Source organism: Colossoma macropomum, unplaced genomic scaffold (assembly GCF_904425465.1).
Source record: "Colossoma macropomum unplaced genomic scaffold, Colossoma_macropomum, whole genome shotgun sequence".
Lineage (NCBI taxonomy): Eukaryota > Metazoa > Chordata > Actinopteri > Characiformes > Serrasalmidae > Colossoma > Colossoma macropomum.
In genome coordinates, this window is record NW_023494784.1 from 30955188 (window position 1) to 30975028 (window position 19841).

At 40.1% G+C, this 19841-nt stretch overlaps 1 protein-coding gene across 7 annotated transcripts in view; it reads right to left on the minus strand.

Annotated features, from left to right (window-relative positions):
- raph1a (Ras association (RalGDS/AF-6) and pleckstrin homology domains 1a) overlaps positions 1 to 19841 on the minus strand; it is a 91303-nt gene that overhangs the window by 29055 nt on the left and 42407 nt on the right. For 5 of the 7 annotated variants that reach the window (XM_036568331.1, XM_036568306.1, XM_036568324.1 and 2 more), the window contains 4 exons: positions 7272 to 7391; positions 5291 to 5393; positions 3618 to 4255; positions 658 to 732 (listed from right to left, as the gene is read on the minus strand). In XM_036568331.1, coding sequence (XP_036424224.1) covers positions 658 to 732; positions 3618 to 4255; positions 5291 to 5393; positions 7272 to 7391 — 936 coding nt within the window. Of the gene's footprint in view, positions 1 to 657; positions 733 to 3617; positions 4256 to 5290; positions 5394 to 7271; positions 7392 to 7510; positions 7592 to 19841 lie in introns of those variants that run through there. The other 2 variants (XM_036568340.1, XM_036568348.1) reach the window with 2 other exon arrangements.

Below are 19841 nucleotides of genomic sequence, written 5' to 3' on the forward strand. Positions count from 1 at the left end.
TTCACTAGTCACACAGGGTGCTCACACATGCACATACATGCTTTTCACATCAACAGTGAGCAAGCAGTCATAGTGCTAGACAACACTCCTCCTCTTCATTCCTGAGTGCTCTTTTAGCTGCTGTCATTTCTTTTGTGCCAAGCATTAAGATGCCTCACGTTTTCAGAGATGGACGCTTGCTGTGGAGGCCACCGTTTGGCTTTACAAGATGTTCACAGTTAAGACTATGACTTGCCGTGTCTAGCATTATGACCATCAATGTCAACACATCACATGTAGGCTATTAACGGAAAACCGCAAACCAACTATATTGTAAAAGAAAATTCAAGAAACACCATGCACACTCAAGCATGTCAATCAAACTTTTACTGCTTAATACTGCATAAACTGCTGGATGGGTCGAGGTTCAGGTTGAGATCGGGTAAATAGGACAAAACAAAAAAAGCCAGCATGCAAGGCAGAAAACTATACAGGGTAAGAGCAATAGAAAGAATAAGGCAAAAGAGTATTTTTGAGGGGATTTCGCCTCATCTATACCATTATATATCAGAAATCAAAACAACAGAAATATGGATAATGACATTATGCAAAGTGAGGTTAGAAAGCCACCAGGAGAAAAGGATCACATGCAGGAAAAGAAGGAAAACAAGGCGTCACCTTGGTCAGCAAGTGAGAGGGTTTTCCTGCAATGTTTTTCAGAATCAGAGAAGTCTCCCTGTCCAGATACGAGTGCTTTGAGCAGGAGAGAGAGAGAGAGAGAGAGAGAGAGAGAGAGAGAGAGAGAGAGAGAGAGAGAGAGAGATGAGATATCAGTGCCTTGATTATCAGTGAATACACAGAAAATCTGTGAAAGCACAGAAAAAGTTAAGCAGGTAAACGTGATGAACGTCCTTTCACATACTTTACAATTATTTACATAATTTTACGGGATTAAGTTTAACAAAGTAAAAAGACATATGCTCTGCTTCAGCCCTAAACAGTAGATATTTTTATTTATTGCTTCTTAATGCAAAATATGAATTATCATTACCTAAATTGCCAAGTAGTGCCTTAGTTACTAGTGTTGAATAAAGTCATACACATCCACACACACAAACACACTCGAGCAGAACAGGAGAACACTGTTGTAGTAAATCAGGTCCTCAAAAGACCTAAACAAGCTGCATCCCCAACAGTGAACATACTAGGGATTTGTAGACAGTTACATTAATAGCAATCTAAGCTGTGTGTTCATTTAATCTGAGCTCATGAATGGACTCTTTCCACCATTCCTGAATTATTTCCTGTATTAAAATGCACACACACTTGCTTTAAGCTATGCTTCTGTCATCAGCAGCATCTGTTAATACATTACTTCACCTCACTGGGAGTGTTCTGTCATGATTTGTCAGAGTGCCGTAGCATTAAGTACACCAGAATTCGAGAGATTAAATATCTGGGTCAAATTCAGACAGAAATGCAACCATTTGCAAGTCAAAAAACCTGGAAAGAACTGCAGTATTGCAGCCAAACATATATCTATATAATCAAGTCTGCAGCAGGAGGGAAAGCAGCTTTACTGTAGATTTCTGGCCTTTGGAACAGGCAAGTGCAAACCTGAAGCTTTAACATAATCTCCACATCTGGAGCTCTGCTGCTCTCAGCTCATCTACTGCCATGTCTGTTAGGCCTCTGTTTGGCAGGTTTTACATCTACAGTATTTCATTTATCTCTCTCATTTAGCCTGAACATAGTCAGGTTCAAAATGCCTCCCGGACATTTTTAAATTGTGTCAAAAACTGAAAAATGACAAAAATGGAGAAACAAGGTTTTCTTCCGACAACAGTGATACAGCCTGTACACATGCCTGATGAGACTGCTGCATCATTTAAGAGCAAACTTCAGCTAAACGTAAGCATAGTTTGCACTGTTTATACCGGAATAACAGTCATGACAAAACTTATCCCTGAGGAAGAATTTCGGTATATCGGAGAATTCAGTATACTGCCCACTACTGATCACCAGCACACTCGGATTAAATGACCACACTGACATGCATAAAATCACTATTCGTTGTATTTGTGATTTGTATGTGTGTAATGTTATTGCATTAATGTTAATATTATGGTTTTCTGAGCAAATATTTGATTATTGCCCAGATAAACAACTTTTTTATTCTAATTTTCTCAAGTGATTAAACTTTTGCACAGTACTGTATGTACACAAAAATATCTAGATAATAGTATCAGCCCAGATTTCCCATATTGCTGCTTTTCTAAAAAACAAATGGTTATGCTTGAATCATGCCCTTTCTTTTCCACACCCCAGTGCAGCGCTCAGCCCTGTCCAGGTGACTGAGCTGCTGGAAAATGAGGCTACTCCTCCACATCAGTCAGGACAGATATGCTCTTAATGTGACATCTGTTGGTCAGGAACAGACAGAGACAGGGCTGCGGGGGCGGTCACTGTAGAGATGAAGTATGAATGAGAGCATGTGTGATGGGGATGACTGAGGTAGAACACCAGCCTATTTATAGACACATCAGCTTACAGACACACACACACACACACACACACGCGCACACGCACACGCACACGCACACGCACACACACACGCACACACACACGCACACACACACGCACACACACACACACACTACTGTGCAAACTTTTAGGTTATTGATATGTTGGTTAGAAGAATATAATTAGAAAAACATATTTAAATCCTGAATTGTCAGTTCACTCCAGTCATTGCATGGATTGCTTAAATTTCATCAGCAATTTAATATATTCCCAAGGATTTATTTGCTGAAACAGGTATTAGATAGCAACGTTAACACTAAGCGTCCTCCTCAGGGAGAGATATGGAAATATCTTGAGCTAACACACTGACACACAAATCACAATGTATTGTTTATTTGTTTATATATATTTATAGTATAGTTTTCCAAACATATAAATACTCACTGCCCAGAAAAAATAGTTTTACAGATCATTTTCTCAGATTTCTGCACACTACTGTACATATACACATACGCATAAAGCAATAAAAGCTCTAATTAAAAGCATATTATTAATTCTGCTGCTTTGCAATGACTGCCTAGGCATATTAATGAACATGCACTAGAACTGTTACATTAACAGCTTCTGTTATGGTCTGTGTTTTCCTGAATAATGAATGGAGTTGACAGTAGATAATTCTAAAATAATACAGAAAGCTGCACTGCATTGAGAATTTAGTTACAGTAAAATTAATATGCAGAATGCCTCGTACTTAAAAAGTGGAGATCAAATCCCAGGATAAAGAACAACGATAAAAACGACTGTACATATGTAATTACAGTGTAGTATTTATCATTGGCTTGATCATTAGAACTACACTGAACAAGCTATTATTATGTAAAAATACTAATAAGTACATATAAAAATATACGTAAAAATATGATAAATGTTTTTAAACTTTTGAATCGTAGTGTATATTTCTGTTTTCTGCATTCAAACTTGAACATGAACTGAAATATGATAATCTTGAATCCATCCGCAGCTACGCCTTTGGGACCCTCTGTGCAGAAAACGTATATCCTATGCTAGAATAAGCTAGAACAGCATTAGCGCAGGCGTTCAGTGCTTGAGTTTACCTCTGAGCTGTGCTGGCTCTGCTCCTGCAGGCCGTCCTGCTCCGCCAGCCTGGGCTTGTCCATGTCCAGTGAGTCCATGCTGGACGCAGAGGCAGAGTTGATGCTGGAACGAGACGAGTGGACGATAGCTCTGGCCTCATGTTCGCTGACCGTCCCCACCGAGCCTGTGCGGCGGTGATGATGATGGGTGGGCCTGCGGGTGGTAGAGGAGGCGTACGGGGCAGAGGAGGTGGAGGCGAAGGAGGCCGCACTATGGCGAGCCGCTTCATCCATGCTCTGCGAGGCGCGCTCCAGCTGGGCTGTGATGTCATCCAGGGAGAAGTTGGAGGCCAGCGGTGGCCGGCCGTGGCTGCTGCCACCCACCCGGACGGTGGAGGCAGGGGAGACACGGGTGCTGCTGCTGGCGCTGCCCCCACTGCTGCTGCTGCTGCCCCCGCCGCTGCTGCCCCCACCACCTGCCTGCTTTGTGCTGTGGCTGCGGCCTGCAGGAGGCTTCTGACGGACTTTGGCGTCTCCAGGCAGGCCGAGGCGAGAAGAGGAGCCGCTGGGCTTTCCAATAGTGCTCAACTCCTGCTCGATGGTGCACAGGTCAGCCATCAGAGCATCCAGATCTACGGAATCACCCTGGTTCAGAGCCTCTGTGAGACAGACCAAGGAAAGAAACACTGCATTGTTCAGGGGCATATATTTCAGCATTTCACCGAACAAAAGTATTTGGTGTGCCTCCTTTTGAACCCAGGACAGTCCACTGTTCCACTGGTTCAGAGCTTCAGTGAAACACAGCAAGGAAACATAAACACAAGATTTCTGAGCCAAAAACTACAAAATGTGACAGAACAAAAGTATTTTGTGTGCCAACTACTGACCCTTAGGATGCCTTGCAGTTAATAAACATGCTTATATACAAATGCCACATAAGTGAGTGTCTGATACTGCCCTCTAGAGGTAAGCTGTTAACATAGCACTGTACTGATTGATAGTTCGGTTGACTGTATTAACACAAAATAAATGAAGAAGGTAAACTGTCACTACTAAATTGCTAGCAATATCACTTAATGAAACAGACAAAACATCTGAAAAATCAGAGTGGCTACTTCTGTTTATGTACTGGGGTTGTTTACATTGCAGTCTTCTTGAAGACACGTTTAAAAAATCTAAATTTACATGGTACAGAAGCAGTAGAGTAGTGCAGGACTACCTGTAAAGACAGTACCTCGTACAATGAACAGCATAGCTAACTATGCAATTTGCTTCCTAAGCAGCTGAAAATCACCTAGCAATCCTGATCATATTCAGGATTGATGATATTCGGTGTATTCAATTTTCAGATAAGGTTGCGGTGTGAGTTTTCTCAATGTTTGCATGTGAGTTACTGGCCCCAGCTTCTCCAAAGTAAAAATTGTTCTAGTGTTCTTTTGTGGGTAAGGTACAGAAAATTCTGTGATTTAGACCTTTGGAGGATATCAAAAACTTTGCAGTGAAGCCCACTGTCAAGGAAGAGAACACCTTATGTACAACGGCAGAAAGGTTGTAGACTTAATATAAAACCTTTAGTTATATATACACGTTTGTTGTAAAAGAGAATTTAAGATAAAGCAGTATGTATGTATTTATGTCTATGTGTGTGTGTGTGTGTGTGTGTATATATAGAAAATGAGGAACAGCAGTCTTACCGTTAATGTTGTACATGGAGAAGCGGTAGGAGAAGTTTGCTATGTTGGTCTCCTGTCTGAGAGGAGCTTTTTGCACCTTCTCTGGCTTTCCATCATCCAAACTCTATAAAACATGACACAAACACACACACACTGTAAGACACACACTATACAGACCTTACCACATCCCAATAGTGCTGATGAAAAAGTGCAACATACCATATTCTAGTTACTACATATTGGAACCTTCCAATACATTACAAACATAGAGAAACTCTGGGTGAGACTGGACTGCATTACTTAAACCCAAATATTCTACACTTGTTGGACCATGTGAATGCACAGCTTAATGAAACTGCCAACAGACAGACTCAACTGGTCACATATAGAAAAATACAAATAAAATGTAGTGATTTGCTAAAGGGCTCTACTTGTGCCCTAAATGCCAACATTTCAATAATATAATAGTGATAATAATAAATAAATGTACTGCACAGCCCTAATATTTAATGTGTGAATTTTGCAACCAAATGACTTGGAACAGAGGGAGGACAATTTATAGGAAATAAACATGAGGGTACAGGTGCTGTATAGTCCCCATTCAGATCCTAGGATGTCTGAACAAGCACCTTCAGGACCTTCAGATGCAGCAGACAGGTGTAGTATGTTTCACACACACCTACAAATAACTAACTAGTTTCACTTTTGAAGATGTGTAAATAAGCATGAAGATGCATTCACTTACTGACTGATCCTTTAACTTATTACGGCGCTGTACATATAACTCGAGCTAATCAACAGCTTCAGTTTGAACTATGTGAATAAATCAGGCTTGCATCTTTAGGTCATAAGTCTTTTATGTACTATGACTGGACATGATAATATGACCTATCAGTCACGATAACGTTACACATTAAAATATTCTTTAAAAATAAAATTAAATTTGTGTGTGGTGGGTTATTTAGGTGTTGCTACCCCTGAGCAAAGTCTCCCCTATCATATGATGGTACCAAACTGGGATGGAGAAGGCTTGCATGTGCTTCCAGAGAATTTCTAGAAAAATGCCACTTGGCTTTATCTTAAGGGTTTGTTAGACACTAGAGGGCACGCCCAAGCGAGTCAAAGTAAGCGGGCTCCTATGGTTGTTATATTTTTGTGTGCTTTTAAACTCCAGTTATAGGACTTTATAGCACTGCCTCAGGCAGGCTCATGTCAGTGAGCGCCACCTTTGCAGCAATGTTTCTGACATAATTAGGGAAATGTAATATAGCCAGGCTCCCTTTAAACTGGCTGTGGTGCTTCCTCTGAGACACATGAAGGAAGCCACCACATCTTTTCGACCCACCACTGATGCAACGTCATTGGACAGCTCAGCGTGTTTGGTGGGGAACATTAACCGCCATTTCTGACAGCTAACAGACACCTGCACTGGCTTGCATCATGCTGAGGGACAGCCAGACTACCCAGAGAGAGCTAATCCAATTATGCCCTCTTGGAGCATGTTCAATCTCAGAAATGCTGTGCACCGTTCTGCTTTGGTTTCCGGGTTGAACGACATGTTTTGTTGAAATGGTGCAGAACAGTGACATCTTCTCTTATTTGATGGGTGTGTCAGAGGTGTTACCCAATCAGCAGCAACATGTATATAAACCCTGCAGTGCACACAAACAAATACGGCGTACGCAACAGCTGAAGACATTAGATGCCATGTTTGTCATAAGTAGTATATTGTAAAGTTTAATTTAATAGAATAAGCTAGTAGGGTGCCAATAATGGCCTTCTCAGCTGCCACAGTTGCAATGTTTGCATAACACAACAGAGAGTTCAACACACCACCATTTACGTTTAAATAAACTTAAATAAGCTATGTTTTCTTGGAGCTGAACGCAGCCCTGGATTTTTTCCACGGATGGCTGTGGCATCGCCAAGTATTGAGATCTCCTGACGACAGGGCTAGCTCTAATTGTAATTGTTCTAGCATGTTCTATGCCTTCATACACACCTTGGTGAGCTTGTCCAGTTCCCCGAGCCATGCGCCGAACATTTTGTCCAGGTCCTGGTCTTCCTTATCACTGTCCTCCTCAGCTGCATGGTCCAGCTCCTCATCTGAAAGCTGCTCCATCTGAAACACATCCACACAGAGAATATTTAAACCATCATAAAACAGGACTCGCATTATGCTCCAGGTAAGTCAGTCAGCCATCTTTAGTGATTAACGCTATATGGCACCAGAAAAAACACCTTGAAGGTAATTTAAGAGAGAGAAGACATCCTTTATCACACAACACCAAAAAGGTCAGTAATATAATTTTATTTCTACTCATATGTATCTGACTTCTTTGCTGCTTGACTAACAGGCAGCAGGGACCCTTCACTGCCCTCTGGTGTTCATTAAAAAAAATTAAAAATAAAAACAAACCTCTGGCATGTACTAATGAGCACAGAGGAAGATCAAACCTTGTTTATCACATCACGCTACCACTACTGACACTATCTAAGTTACAGCGTGATTATTTAACATCTGAAATGTCTTTGAAGAGTGCGCCAACAGTGCGACTGATTTATTAATGATGAGGAGAGAAATACTGCGCGCTCACGCAGGGTAAACAGATGTAGGCCTTGTGTGTGTGAAAGAGACACACTGAGAGAAACAGAGAGAGAGAGAATAAAACACGTTCCACTCTTTCAAAACAGCAGTAGGTTTGGACATCATCTGCTGCAGTCATAAATGGTTCTGGCATCCTCCATAAACAGAAAGGAATCACTGTCATAACAAATAGAGCCGTAACTCTCCTGGCTCTCCAAAACTATAACACCACACAAACCCAGGACTTATAAATTAACAGACACACACGTTCATGTTCTGACCCAAAAACACATGACTACCCAGAGCACTTTGACTGTACTGTATGCAAATATTCAAAGGAACATGAATAATCCTTAAAGCGTATTAAAATTCCTCAGAACTGCTTAGGTGTAAAAGAGCTCTTTCTGTTGCAGATGCTGAAAGTGTAGAGAGTGTATAAGACCATTTTAGAGCCCCCACAACTCAGTCATGTTATGCACAAATTCAAATTAATTCAACTGATTGATTTATCCACTTCTTAAATCATAAGTACAGTGCATCAGTGCGCAAACTTTAGGATGTTAATTAATCAGAACTGGTGCTAACTTTAAACCAATAAGCAATGCAAAGAATCCAAATTAAAATTCAATGCAAGCAAACAGTATAACTGCAAGTTTGCACATATGCCATACAAGTTCAAAAACTTATGAGGTAGTCCACATATACTTGTGTTTTTTTTTAGACAGCAAGTTTGATGACGTGTTTATATATACACACACACACACACACACACACACACACACACACACACACACACACACACACATCCAGCACACATCAACAAACTTGCTGTCTAAAAAAAACACAAGTATCTCCATTTTTACTATTTTTTATACTACATCATCGTGTGAAAATGTCAAGATGAATGGACCAATAGAAATTATTCAAAATTACTTGGAATAAAATCTTGTCCCATTAACTTGCATTGAAAGTCAAGAACATTTTGGACTTCTCCTGTTAGTGTTTTGGAAATGCTTTTGGATAGTTTTGGACAGTGACAATATATTATATTGCAAGGCCTATCCACTCTTTCCCTCTCTCCCTATTTGATTTGAGGGCCAGGATGAGAACCACTGTCGAACAATGTTACTGTGTCAGATACCACATAGTAAGCCTATTTGATAGTACTCAAAAGCATGCAGTTTAAGCCAAGCATGTCATGAACTAGGCATACAGTTTGCATAGTAGCAGGGTACTAGCAACATTAACATTTTACCAAGGTGTAAAACTAAAAAAAAGCAAACTTTATACACCAGACGTGTTGGCTGAGGGAGTACCTTTGGGGATTAGAGGTGAGAGTGTATAAACTCTATTTTTTCCAAACTGTCACTTCAAGAGTCACTCAATAAGAAAAAATAGTTTGCAAATTGGATATCTCTAGAAATACGCCCTACCAATATCAATAAAGCATGTTTATTGTTTGTTTTTGCTGTGTTTGCTGCATCATCCCTCAATTAGAAAGAGGCCATCAGCAGTGAGGCCGGTGGATGTATTAAACAGGCTCATCACAGGCCAGAGCTCACTTACAAACCATTACTGCCCGAGGAGGCATCAACACAACCACGCACATGAACTCTGAATGACCCTGCAATGGTCAGTGCTGGACTCAGAGCAAGCATCCTAATCTATATTTTAAAACAGCATGGGGCCAACATAGGTTCCATTCCAAACTCCAAAACTGTACCTCTAAATCATACAGTCTGTAGGCTGAGGTCTGAAGCTGCATTCAAAAACGCTCACTATTGCAGAAACAGTGCAGTACAGTGTGTCAGATATGTTGTATTATTGAATTCTCAACATGAAATCTCTCAGCTGTTCTGTGGTCCAGTCAGTTCACTAAAGCGCGAACGCTGAATGGTGGTAGTGAAGGAGTTAACTATTTAAAATGCAGTGTCAGTTGCTATGTAAATAACAATGGCTTCAGCATACTGAATTCTTTTATTCTGATCCTTGTGACCTCCTCCTCCTGCACTCTAGTCTCTCCTAGGTCATCTCAGCAAGTGTTTTTAATGTGAGGAGGAAGTGAGTGAGTGAGTGAGTGAGTGAGAGTGAGGGAGAGAACAGGGAGGGAATTAAAGGGAAGCTTTTCAGAGAGCAGTGCTACAATTAGCTCCCGTGGTTAGCTGCCCTGTGATTTGAGCCTAGATTGGCAAGCCTGGGGCGTGGGACTCTCCCTGTCTCTCACACACATACACACATACGCAAACACAGACACACCAAAAGAGGAGTACACTCTTAACACTCCCTGCTGACAGAGACTGGACCAGCAGGAATGGGTGCCAGTGTGTGTTTGTGTATGTGACAACATCTCATACATATGAGATCCAGAACTTTATTTATCAAACATCTAAGAGTAGGAGGGCTAATCCTGGATCAGAGTTTGCATTACAGATCATAATGAGTAGTTAGATAGATGTTGCACCTGACTGAAGATCAGATGTCTTGCCCTGTGGTACATAAAAACTATGGGCCAAGCCCTCATGTTCAGAAAGCATCTTTTGTGTGCAAGAGCTCAGCTAAGATTTAGTGGTGTATCAATGAGGAATTGTCATGTCAGAGAACAAAGACATTTACACTGTGAATGTGTCTTTAGCCAAAGTTCACACTTCAAAGACTAAATGAAAGCACTGATGAGAAATGCCTAAGCTAGTGGTTAGAGCTAATACACACATGCACACGCTGCAGCCAAATGCAGCTTGTTTGTTCTGGCTAACATTATATAAAGTCATAAAATTGTAAATACAAGTTGAACAAAATGAAAATAAATCAACCAGCTCTGATCCAGGTTCGTTTGATCAGAAATGGATCACTGACCGTGTCAGTGGGGCCAATGCCCAAGGGCCACTCACTGCCCAGGGCCTCGGAAGGCCCACAAGGCCGAAGATGGCTCAAAGACTGGATAGTCCACTGCAGATGCAAAGTTTAAATGAACAAAAGGCCTTTGAATACGTTTTGCCTAAGTAAATAAAATAAAGGCTCCTCAGCCCATAACCTCACACCATATTTAAAATAATTAAGTCCCCTAACGTCAAAATTGTGCTCGAAGTAACAGGCTATTGCACATGAATTGATAATTAATCATTTTGTTTCTCTACATTACATTTTTGCAGCGCATCTCAAACCACTTAAACAAGCACAAGCTGTTTACTAAAGTTATTTTTCAGCTCTTTTTTTTTTCTTTTCTTTCTCGTGTTGCGGTATAGGGGTAGTGGGCCTCTAAAAATGCTCATGCCCAGGGCCCTCATGAGACCATGATCTGTCCTGTGTCCAGTCTTCTTATGTCTGGTTGCAGTGACTACAGTGGAGGAAATCTAACCACAGTTTGTGAATATCTAAGGCCCACATGCAGCACCTAAAACTAACCTACTGTCAGATCCCCAAGTCCGTGTAACTGTACTCAGACTAATGTACAAAAAAAGTGATCATAATTGAGCACTGATACACGCTGAGGCGCCCAAGGTGCTTGCACGTGTTATGGAGAAAGCAAGAAGACTGCAGCTGAGGCTGCTTGAGTCTGGCCTCCATCACACGGCTCATACTGGCTCTGCTTCACAGCTCTGGTGTCAGTCTGGAGCTACAGCAGCCACGTGCAGCTGCAGGACTGCTTTCCATCACATTCCACACACACACACATACAGACAGAAAGTGCTTTTCTTTGAAATAGCATAGCACATGCAAGGAGCAGAGGAGACCCTGTTCTGTTGGCACCGAGTGCTTTCAACACTAAAGCTGGGTATTGTCATCTAGCTTACAATCTCACATTACATATCACAACCTGATGTATGATAATGCTCAACTGGATCACAATGGTTAGTGCTCATATCTCCTCAGGTCATATTTTCACCATGACAAATGTGTAGCAAAGTGCAAGCTGAGTTTAGCAAGCTATGGCAGAAGCTTTACAACATTTATGGGCAACATTTTACAGCTACTGCCCTCTATAGGCATTAAGTCAGAACTTCAGCCATCCTGACTGAACTATAGCAGTGGGTTTGAATACACAGATGAATATATAAATCTCAATGCAAGAGTTTAAAGTATCTAGGGCTGCAACTATCCAATATTTTCATTTTCAAATACTCTATCAAATATTATCTTTATATTAATAATAATAATAATAATTAATAATATAAAATAATGAATTATTAATGAGTATTCTATCACAATAATAAAATACACATTTTATATTCATTAAGTTATATTAATATTAACATATTAATCTGTTCTTACTGTGGGCTTAATTTTTTCATCCACCACTGCATAAAGTGCATTTATTTAACTTTAATTAAACTTCAAAGCCAGTGCAGTCTGAATGACTGTCCTTCAGCTCTAGACAGCTGTCTAGCCAGCATGCTCTCATTTATTCGCCTCAGGGTTTACTAACTCACAAGAAGTTCACACTGTGTCCTGTGTACAATCAGAGCTAGCAGCAATGTTGCTACTAGTAAGAAGCTATTCGGTCTACTAACCATTGTTTCCCTAAAGAAATGCCTGGTCTGATTTTAGCAGATAGGCTACAAGTACTAGCAGTACTAGCTGGCTGATGTTGACGACCCAACTGGTCGATTTTAAACTGACAAGTAAGTAAACCAATCCATCACAGTAGTAGAATAGATTAAAGTAAGGCTTATTTTTATTGTTCTTATAATGACACATGGCGATGTTAATCGTCTTTATCTTCATGCAACATAGTGGGTATGATGACACATTTGATCAGGAATATAAGTGTGGGATAGGTCTGGATTTTATACTATGATAGGCTAATCAACGTTAAAGAAACAACAGGTTAGTAACAGAGCGCTTGCATCCCCACCAAATTTCTGATCAATCAAAGAACAAAAAGAACACCTACATGTAGAATTCGGTGCACTTCACCCATTGCAGTGTAAAGCCAACCAAATGACAAAGATGCAATGTCACAAAAACCCAAACTCTGATGAGGACTTCAGCAAACAAACTAGGTGTGAAAACAGCCTAAAAGTATCAGCGCAACATTTTAAAAATAAAATTGGAATTCATAATTTGATCATAGTACTGGCACAGCTCTATTCAACACAGCCCACTGCTTATGCAGTCAGGTTTGCACACATACAAATCAACATTTGACAGATCTGTGCAGCAGTGCCCTACTTTATTTTGACTGCTGTCGAAGTAATTTTCCTATGTGGGCCAGGGAAGACTAGTGCTGATGTAAGCTTGGTTTTGCATTAGTCTGTCAGCTGTTATCTGTCTTTAGGGCGGGAGAAAGACGAGGCTAAGAACACAATTTGGAAGATTACATACAAAAATGTAGGAGTTAAATGAGTATTAGGCCACAAGTTCAGTGTCTGTATGACTAGACATACTGAAGAATCTAACAAAGCCTTTCAAAAAGTTCAAATGCTTACAGAAAACCAGCTGGGGATTCACCCTTGATATAGCCTGAAACTGAAAACCGAGAACGCATGTTGTGATAGCCAGTTGCAGGGTGTGTGTCTGTGTGTGTGTGTGTGTGTGGGAGGACAGTCTAATGTGAACAGGAAATGGGCAGGATGTAATGGATTCCTCTTTCTCCCTCATGACCTGCTGCGTTGCGTAAAACATCCTTTCTGATGGGAGCCCCATAAATGTATGTATGTATGTATGTATGTATGTGTGTGCGTGCGCACACACACACACACACACACACAATAGCAAGATAGTCTTGAATGTAAGTCATTATTTTAAGCTATTTAAGTGATTTTTGGCAAAAAAAGAAAAAATCTAAGGTTACACAGCCTGGCTCACACTAAAAACTAATACACTATATCCATATAACAAAGCAGGCAGCTTTATCCATTACAGAATACAAAAATCCCATCACTGACACTCTGCACTCCACCCAACACCTCCTCTTGTCTCAACCACTCAGACCAGCAGCCGCACAGTGGGATCTCAGCTCTCTCCAGCATAAACATAGCTCAGGAGGAAACACGTGGGTGCTGGCTTACTCTTCTCTCTGAATGCAGGGTAATGGATTCTGGAGTATTCAGGAGAACCTACAGAGACCTGAGTGGTAGGCAGAGGTAGAAATTAACAAATCACAACTGCTCTTATTGCATAGCCTACATTTTCCCTAGCACAGGTTCTTTTTTGAGTACCATTAAATCATAGTAATGTTACTTGTACCTGATTTTATTTCTGATATGGCTGCCCATTTTAATTGGTAATAACTTTTACAGTTAAAAAAGCCCAAATCTCTGCTTTCCACAACCGAAAAGCAGAACTTCTAACCGAAGGAAGCAATTCTCTGGCTGGCTAACCAGTGACTGCAATTTGTTACTATTTTGCAAATTTCACTATTTTGTTTTCATTTTGCTGTTTGAGAATAACAAGCACTTTATTAAACATAAAGCTGGGCTAACATATTTCATTTTGAGTGCATTAGATAACTAATGGATAACTATTAATGTGAGTTAATGTTGATAGCGAGGTTAGCTAGGACAGCTGAAAAAATCTAATTAAACCTTCAGCACTTCTGCCTTTCAGTAAGCTTTTATTCAAAGTATATTCAAAATAATTACCTAAGTAGTTTTTTTAGTCAGTACATTTACTTTTATTTAGTAATTTTATCTATTAATACTTGTATTTAAGTGAAGTATTACTTCAGAAGTAGTTCTTAAGCATTCTGGAAAAAAGTCCTTGACATAACAAGCATTCATGTATATGGAATTCTTCAGCAGCATTCCTGTAATCTCATATGTCCGTTCTCACACAGTCAGTTCCATGCTTTCTGAAAGTGGACAGCGACCGGCTGCCCTGCTGTGCCTGACTTTATGACCTCTATGATATCAGTGTTAGAAGCTGGGGTCAGCAGGATGCGTTCAGTTCCAGGCTCATCACTGCACGATGTGTCCACTTGTCCTCCTCACTCATTCCAGTCCAGGCCACTAGTAGCGTCTGGACATGCTAAGCTACAGAGCACTCATTACTCCCCAAGAACACAATTTGAGCGATATTAACATCAAGTTGAACACCACAGCAGCCCTAAAAAACCCCAACTGCCCTGAGTGTTTGTAACCTCTCAAAAGGCATTTAGTAGGGAGAGAAGACTCCATGTCCATTCCTGCAGACTGTTAAAAATGCAAACATGGCAGCTCTGAAGTGGGGTTATGACCATGCACATTCCTCTATCCGCACATGCAAAAGCCTATTCACCACCAGGATGGGTCCGCTTTTGAGTCTTGGTTCCTCTCAAGGTTTCATCCTCTTTCTTAAGGAGTTTCTCTTTGCCACTATCACCCTTGGCTTGCTCTTTAGGGCCTGGATGTGGATTTTCTGTAAAGCTGCTTTGTGACAACGCCTTTAGTAAAAAGTGCTTTATAAATAAACTTTGGCTTGACTTGATGCACCAATCTATAAACCTGCTGCCATGGAAATGCGACAGCGACTTTTTGCATTCCACAGAAAAAATATCTACTTCGGAAGAGAACAAAGTGCACAAGTTAAAATACTTTTAATAATTTATTTGCTTATTTTTTAATATTCCTTAAGACAAACAAATGTGCACCTTTTTAAACAATGGTTTCTGGCCAACCAACACAACGTCTATCCATTTGGATTTTGGCAGCTGCTGCATCTCACTGAACCAGAGCTATGGATGTAAGTTCAATATATAAAGATCAGGATCATGATTAGAGCTTTAGGTTAAATTGCAACATATAGCATTTAGTGTTCTTCACTTAGTTATCTTAAGCACAACATCAGGACATGTCTGTGGTCTTCTTTGTGCTATCTATGTGTTTTCTGTTGGCTGCTCTAACACTCCTGCTTAAGGAGAGGTGGATATATTTTGTGGCTACCAAGCTTGATGTAAAAACTAGTTTGTGTGGTGCAACTCGTTTTGATTTAGTAATGTGTAAACCTGAACTTAGTAAACACCTATAAACATGTTATAACTAGCCTACATGTGAACCTATCTACAGCTGGTGCGACTGGCCCTAGACTTTAGAAGCCTGTCTTGAGTCTGTGCAGGGCCTCTCCAGATGAACAGGGTAAGAACACACTCAATCTCACGACCCACAGTCTCTAAAAATTTCATGCTGCGTGAATCAACTGAGCTTCTGGGAGTAAACCTTTTCTCCTGTGGACCAGAAAACACTTCCACAACTCCACCAATCAAACTCTTCCCTCATCACTAAGCACAAATACTGGCCTGAATTACTGAACACACACTGACGTCTGTCCCTGTACTGCGATTCATCAAAACAAATCAGAAAAGCACACGTTCCAATCTCTAAACGTTAGCCGTTTGCCTTGCCTCTATATATTTTAGTAGTCTTGATGCCAAGTTTACGTTTATCATCATATCATATCATATCATATCATATATATATATATATATATATATTTTATTTTATTTTTTTATGAAGTCGATTACCTGAATTGTATTCAAGTGCAATATGGACTGACCAAAAAGTGATTTCAGAGAACCTCAGAGAAAAAGCTGTTGACGCTGAAAAGACTGGAAAGGGTTTAAGGGTTTAAAAAAGGATTTTCAAGACTTGGGCCTACATCAGTCCAGACTCTGGCCAATGTACACCACATTGCATTTGGAGAAAACAGAACACCAAAACCTGTGAAGTATGGTGGAGGACATGTAATAGTATGGTCTACTTTGCCACCCTGGGGCCTGGATGACATGCAAAGAACTCCAAATTGTATGGAGAAAGTCTGCAGCCGTAAGTCAAGGCGTCTGTCTAGGATTAAAAGACAGAAGAGACTGGAATATGACAAGGATCCAAAACACAGATCAACAACAGACTGGCTCAAAAAAAGAAACATGTATTTTAGAATAGCCGAGTCCAAATCCTGATCTCGGCAACACTGAAATGCTGTGGCATGATCTGAGGCGGGACTTTATCCAACACCTGTCAAAAACACACAGGAAATGAAACAGGCTTGTATAGAGGAACGGGCCAAAGAGACGTCTTGAACAGACTGAAAATTACAGAAAGCGTTGCGGTCATTGCCAACAAAGGGTTTACTGCTTAATGACCGTGAACTGCTTAACCTATATGCTTAAAGATATGTCAGTGTAAAATATTGTGTGTGTTTTTGTGATACAAGATGGTTTGATCTGATCATATTTTAAGAGGCATTAATGCAGAAATCCATGTCATCCCACAATTTTCTAGTACATGACAACAAACTCTTTTCTCACAACTGTATTATCATATTACACCAGTGGTGTATTCCACCACAGCTGTATGGGCTACCGGCTTTGAGGCTGCTTCAGCTGGCTCATCCACTGCCACTTCAGCACAACTAGAAAAAAAAAAGAGATACAGCAGATTTTGCCTGTAGTGTCTGTCAATATGATGAAGTCTGTTGATGAGTGCTGTACTACAGCATGAAGACAACTTTCCTACAACAGTGCAAATGATTCAAAGGCTGTCAAAAAGCCAACATTCTGAAGACCACTCTCCCCACACTAATAGCACTGCGGCCATGTTAGAGGACAACCTTAAATGTTTTGTTTGTACTGAAAGCTAATGGGTAACTATCTCCATACACAACCACAATAAGCTGCTCACACGAGGCAGATTCCAGCTGAGTTGTGGTGGACACACACACACACACACACACACACACACACACACACACACACACACAGAGAGAGAGAGAGAGAGAGAGAAAGGCTTCAAATTAGATCCAGATCTTTTTCCCCCTTCTTTCCTTTGCCTTCATTTCAAAGAGAAAAACAAATGTACTGATGCTCACTGAGGACCAGCTGGCCTCAGCTGCTGTAGGAAAAAATGAAAATGAATCAGCAAGAGATTCAAAACTACAGAATTCCAGATGTGAGAAAAGCAGCAAAGAAATACGCTCACACTCACACACACTACATGACTGTCACAACAAACGTCAAAAAAAAACAGAGGAAGCGAAAGACTGCTCTTGGAACTTGTGTACTTGTTAAGGGTGTAACAATTTAAACACAATATATTAAAAAAACCTACAGAATTATTGTTTAAAACAGTGTATCAACATTTAAAACATCACTGATAAGCACCTTAATCTCTTTTAAGGATGTCTTTTTACCATCTTTTGAGGAAACAACTGTCAGTCACCAAAATTAGTGGTCTAGGTGAATCCCATCAGTGTAAAGTGGGCAGGGCGGGAGGAGCTTATGCTGTACATGTACCAATGCTCAAAAGACTGGGCTTCCCTTAAGTTGCTTAAATATTTAAATTTTCAAGGTTTATTTTGCTTCTGCCCTCTAACAAAATAACTTGAATAAAAAAAGTTTAATTACCTGAACTAAACCAATCTGTGTGTAGCATATAACTAGAGCTCTGTAGAACCAGAACATTGTTAACAGGTAAAATATTGAAAATATCAAAAGTCATATTGAGCCTGAATTGCTTATTAGTCCTCTGCTGGTAACAGAGTTCTCATATTCAGGTAATTGTGTGGTAAATCTGTATATCAATGGTAAATCCTGTTAAACCGGGTTTTTTGTTGTTTAGGGAGATTTTTTTCATTTGCTATAGCATTTCATCTTGTAATTTTGAGACGATCACTTACATTGCAGCTGACGCAGGTAAAAACACAGCAATACCATTTATTTTAGTCTTAACCTTTGTGAAATAGTAGAACATAACAAAGAACAGTTCATTAAAGGTTGTGGATGTAGTATACCATCATCTGAATTTCGCCACAACACTGTTATTAATCTATTAAGAAAGAATGTTATTGTGAATACCGTATAAACTTTAATGTCTGAGAGTTTGTGGTCACTTTGCTTAATAATTTGCCTTCCTCTCTGAGGCTATTTCATCTGAGGCAATTTGAAATGATCAGTTTTGCTGATGAACGAGAGCTGAGACATGTCAATAGGCACAGAACTAATCTTTATTGTTAAATTCCTAGTGCTTGTGTACTGCAGGAAGCCTAAAAACATGCTCAATACTTTCTTTCACCCAGCTACACCCAGATTACAGTCATATAAGATGGCAGTGCAGAGGGGGCACTTTAACTAATCTTTATTAGCAAAAGCTAGCAAAACAGCAAACTCTTTAATTTGATTAACACAACTATTTGAGAACAAAGGCAGTCAGTCAGAGGATCCAGTAAAGTGCATAAATGCATGAATAATATCTTTTTTATAATTATTTAACCACAATATATTTGTAAAATAGAACTGCTTGTTTTTTGAAATTGCTCAAATTTTATGTTTCCAACAGGCTTGGAAAAATACGGAAGTAGGTACTGATATCGGAATCATATCAGCATTGGCAGGTAACTGCTGTATTAAAATGATAAACATTGGAAAGACGTAAAGATTTGACAGATATTCCTCTTCATTATGTGACGACGTATTTAGGGTATGGAAAAAAGCAGAATGTTTAGGTGACACTGGGCTACTGCAGCAACATCTCCATTTTATTAATTTTACTGCATTTATAAACCTGTAGAAATAAATGTTATATTTCTCTGTTTCTCCGCCCACAATTCCCATATCGGTGCATCCCTAACAGAATGAAAAAAAGACAGACAGAAAGAAAGAAAAAAAAAGAGGGAAAGAAAGAAAATCTGTTTCACTCAGCAGTACTGAAACAAAATGAAATAAACAGAAGGAAATAAACACAAAACAGTTGTGGTGTAAAATAAACCTGACTATAAACAAAACTCTAAACTCATGTTAGCGAGTGCCGGTTGGTAGAGCACACAGACGTGAATGAACACTGTCATGTCTTTGTAGTGGTCTTGAAAAACAGGTGGGGGGGGTGGACTTAACATAAATGGTCAGAACCACCACGTCGAGCTCCTCAGCCTTGCCAAAGACGCTGCAGAGCTTTTGAGGTGCAGGGCATTGGAACTCAGCCATCGCCACTGTTCCTGGCACTCAGCTCACCCAGACATATGGGAGCAATCACCGGCTCTTTTCCCACTGCTGCTACCCACTGCTATAATACACAACTC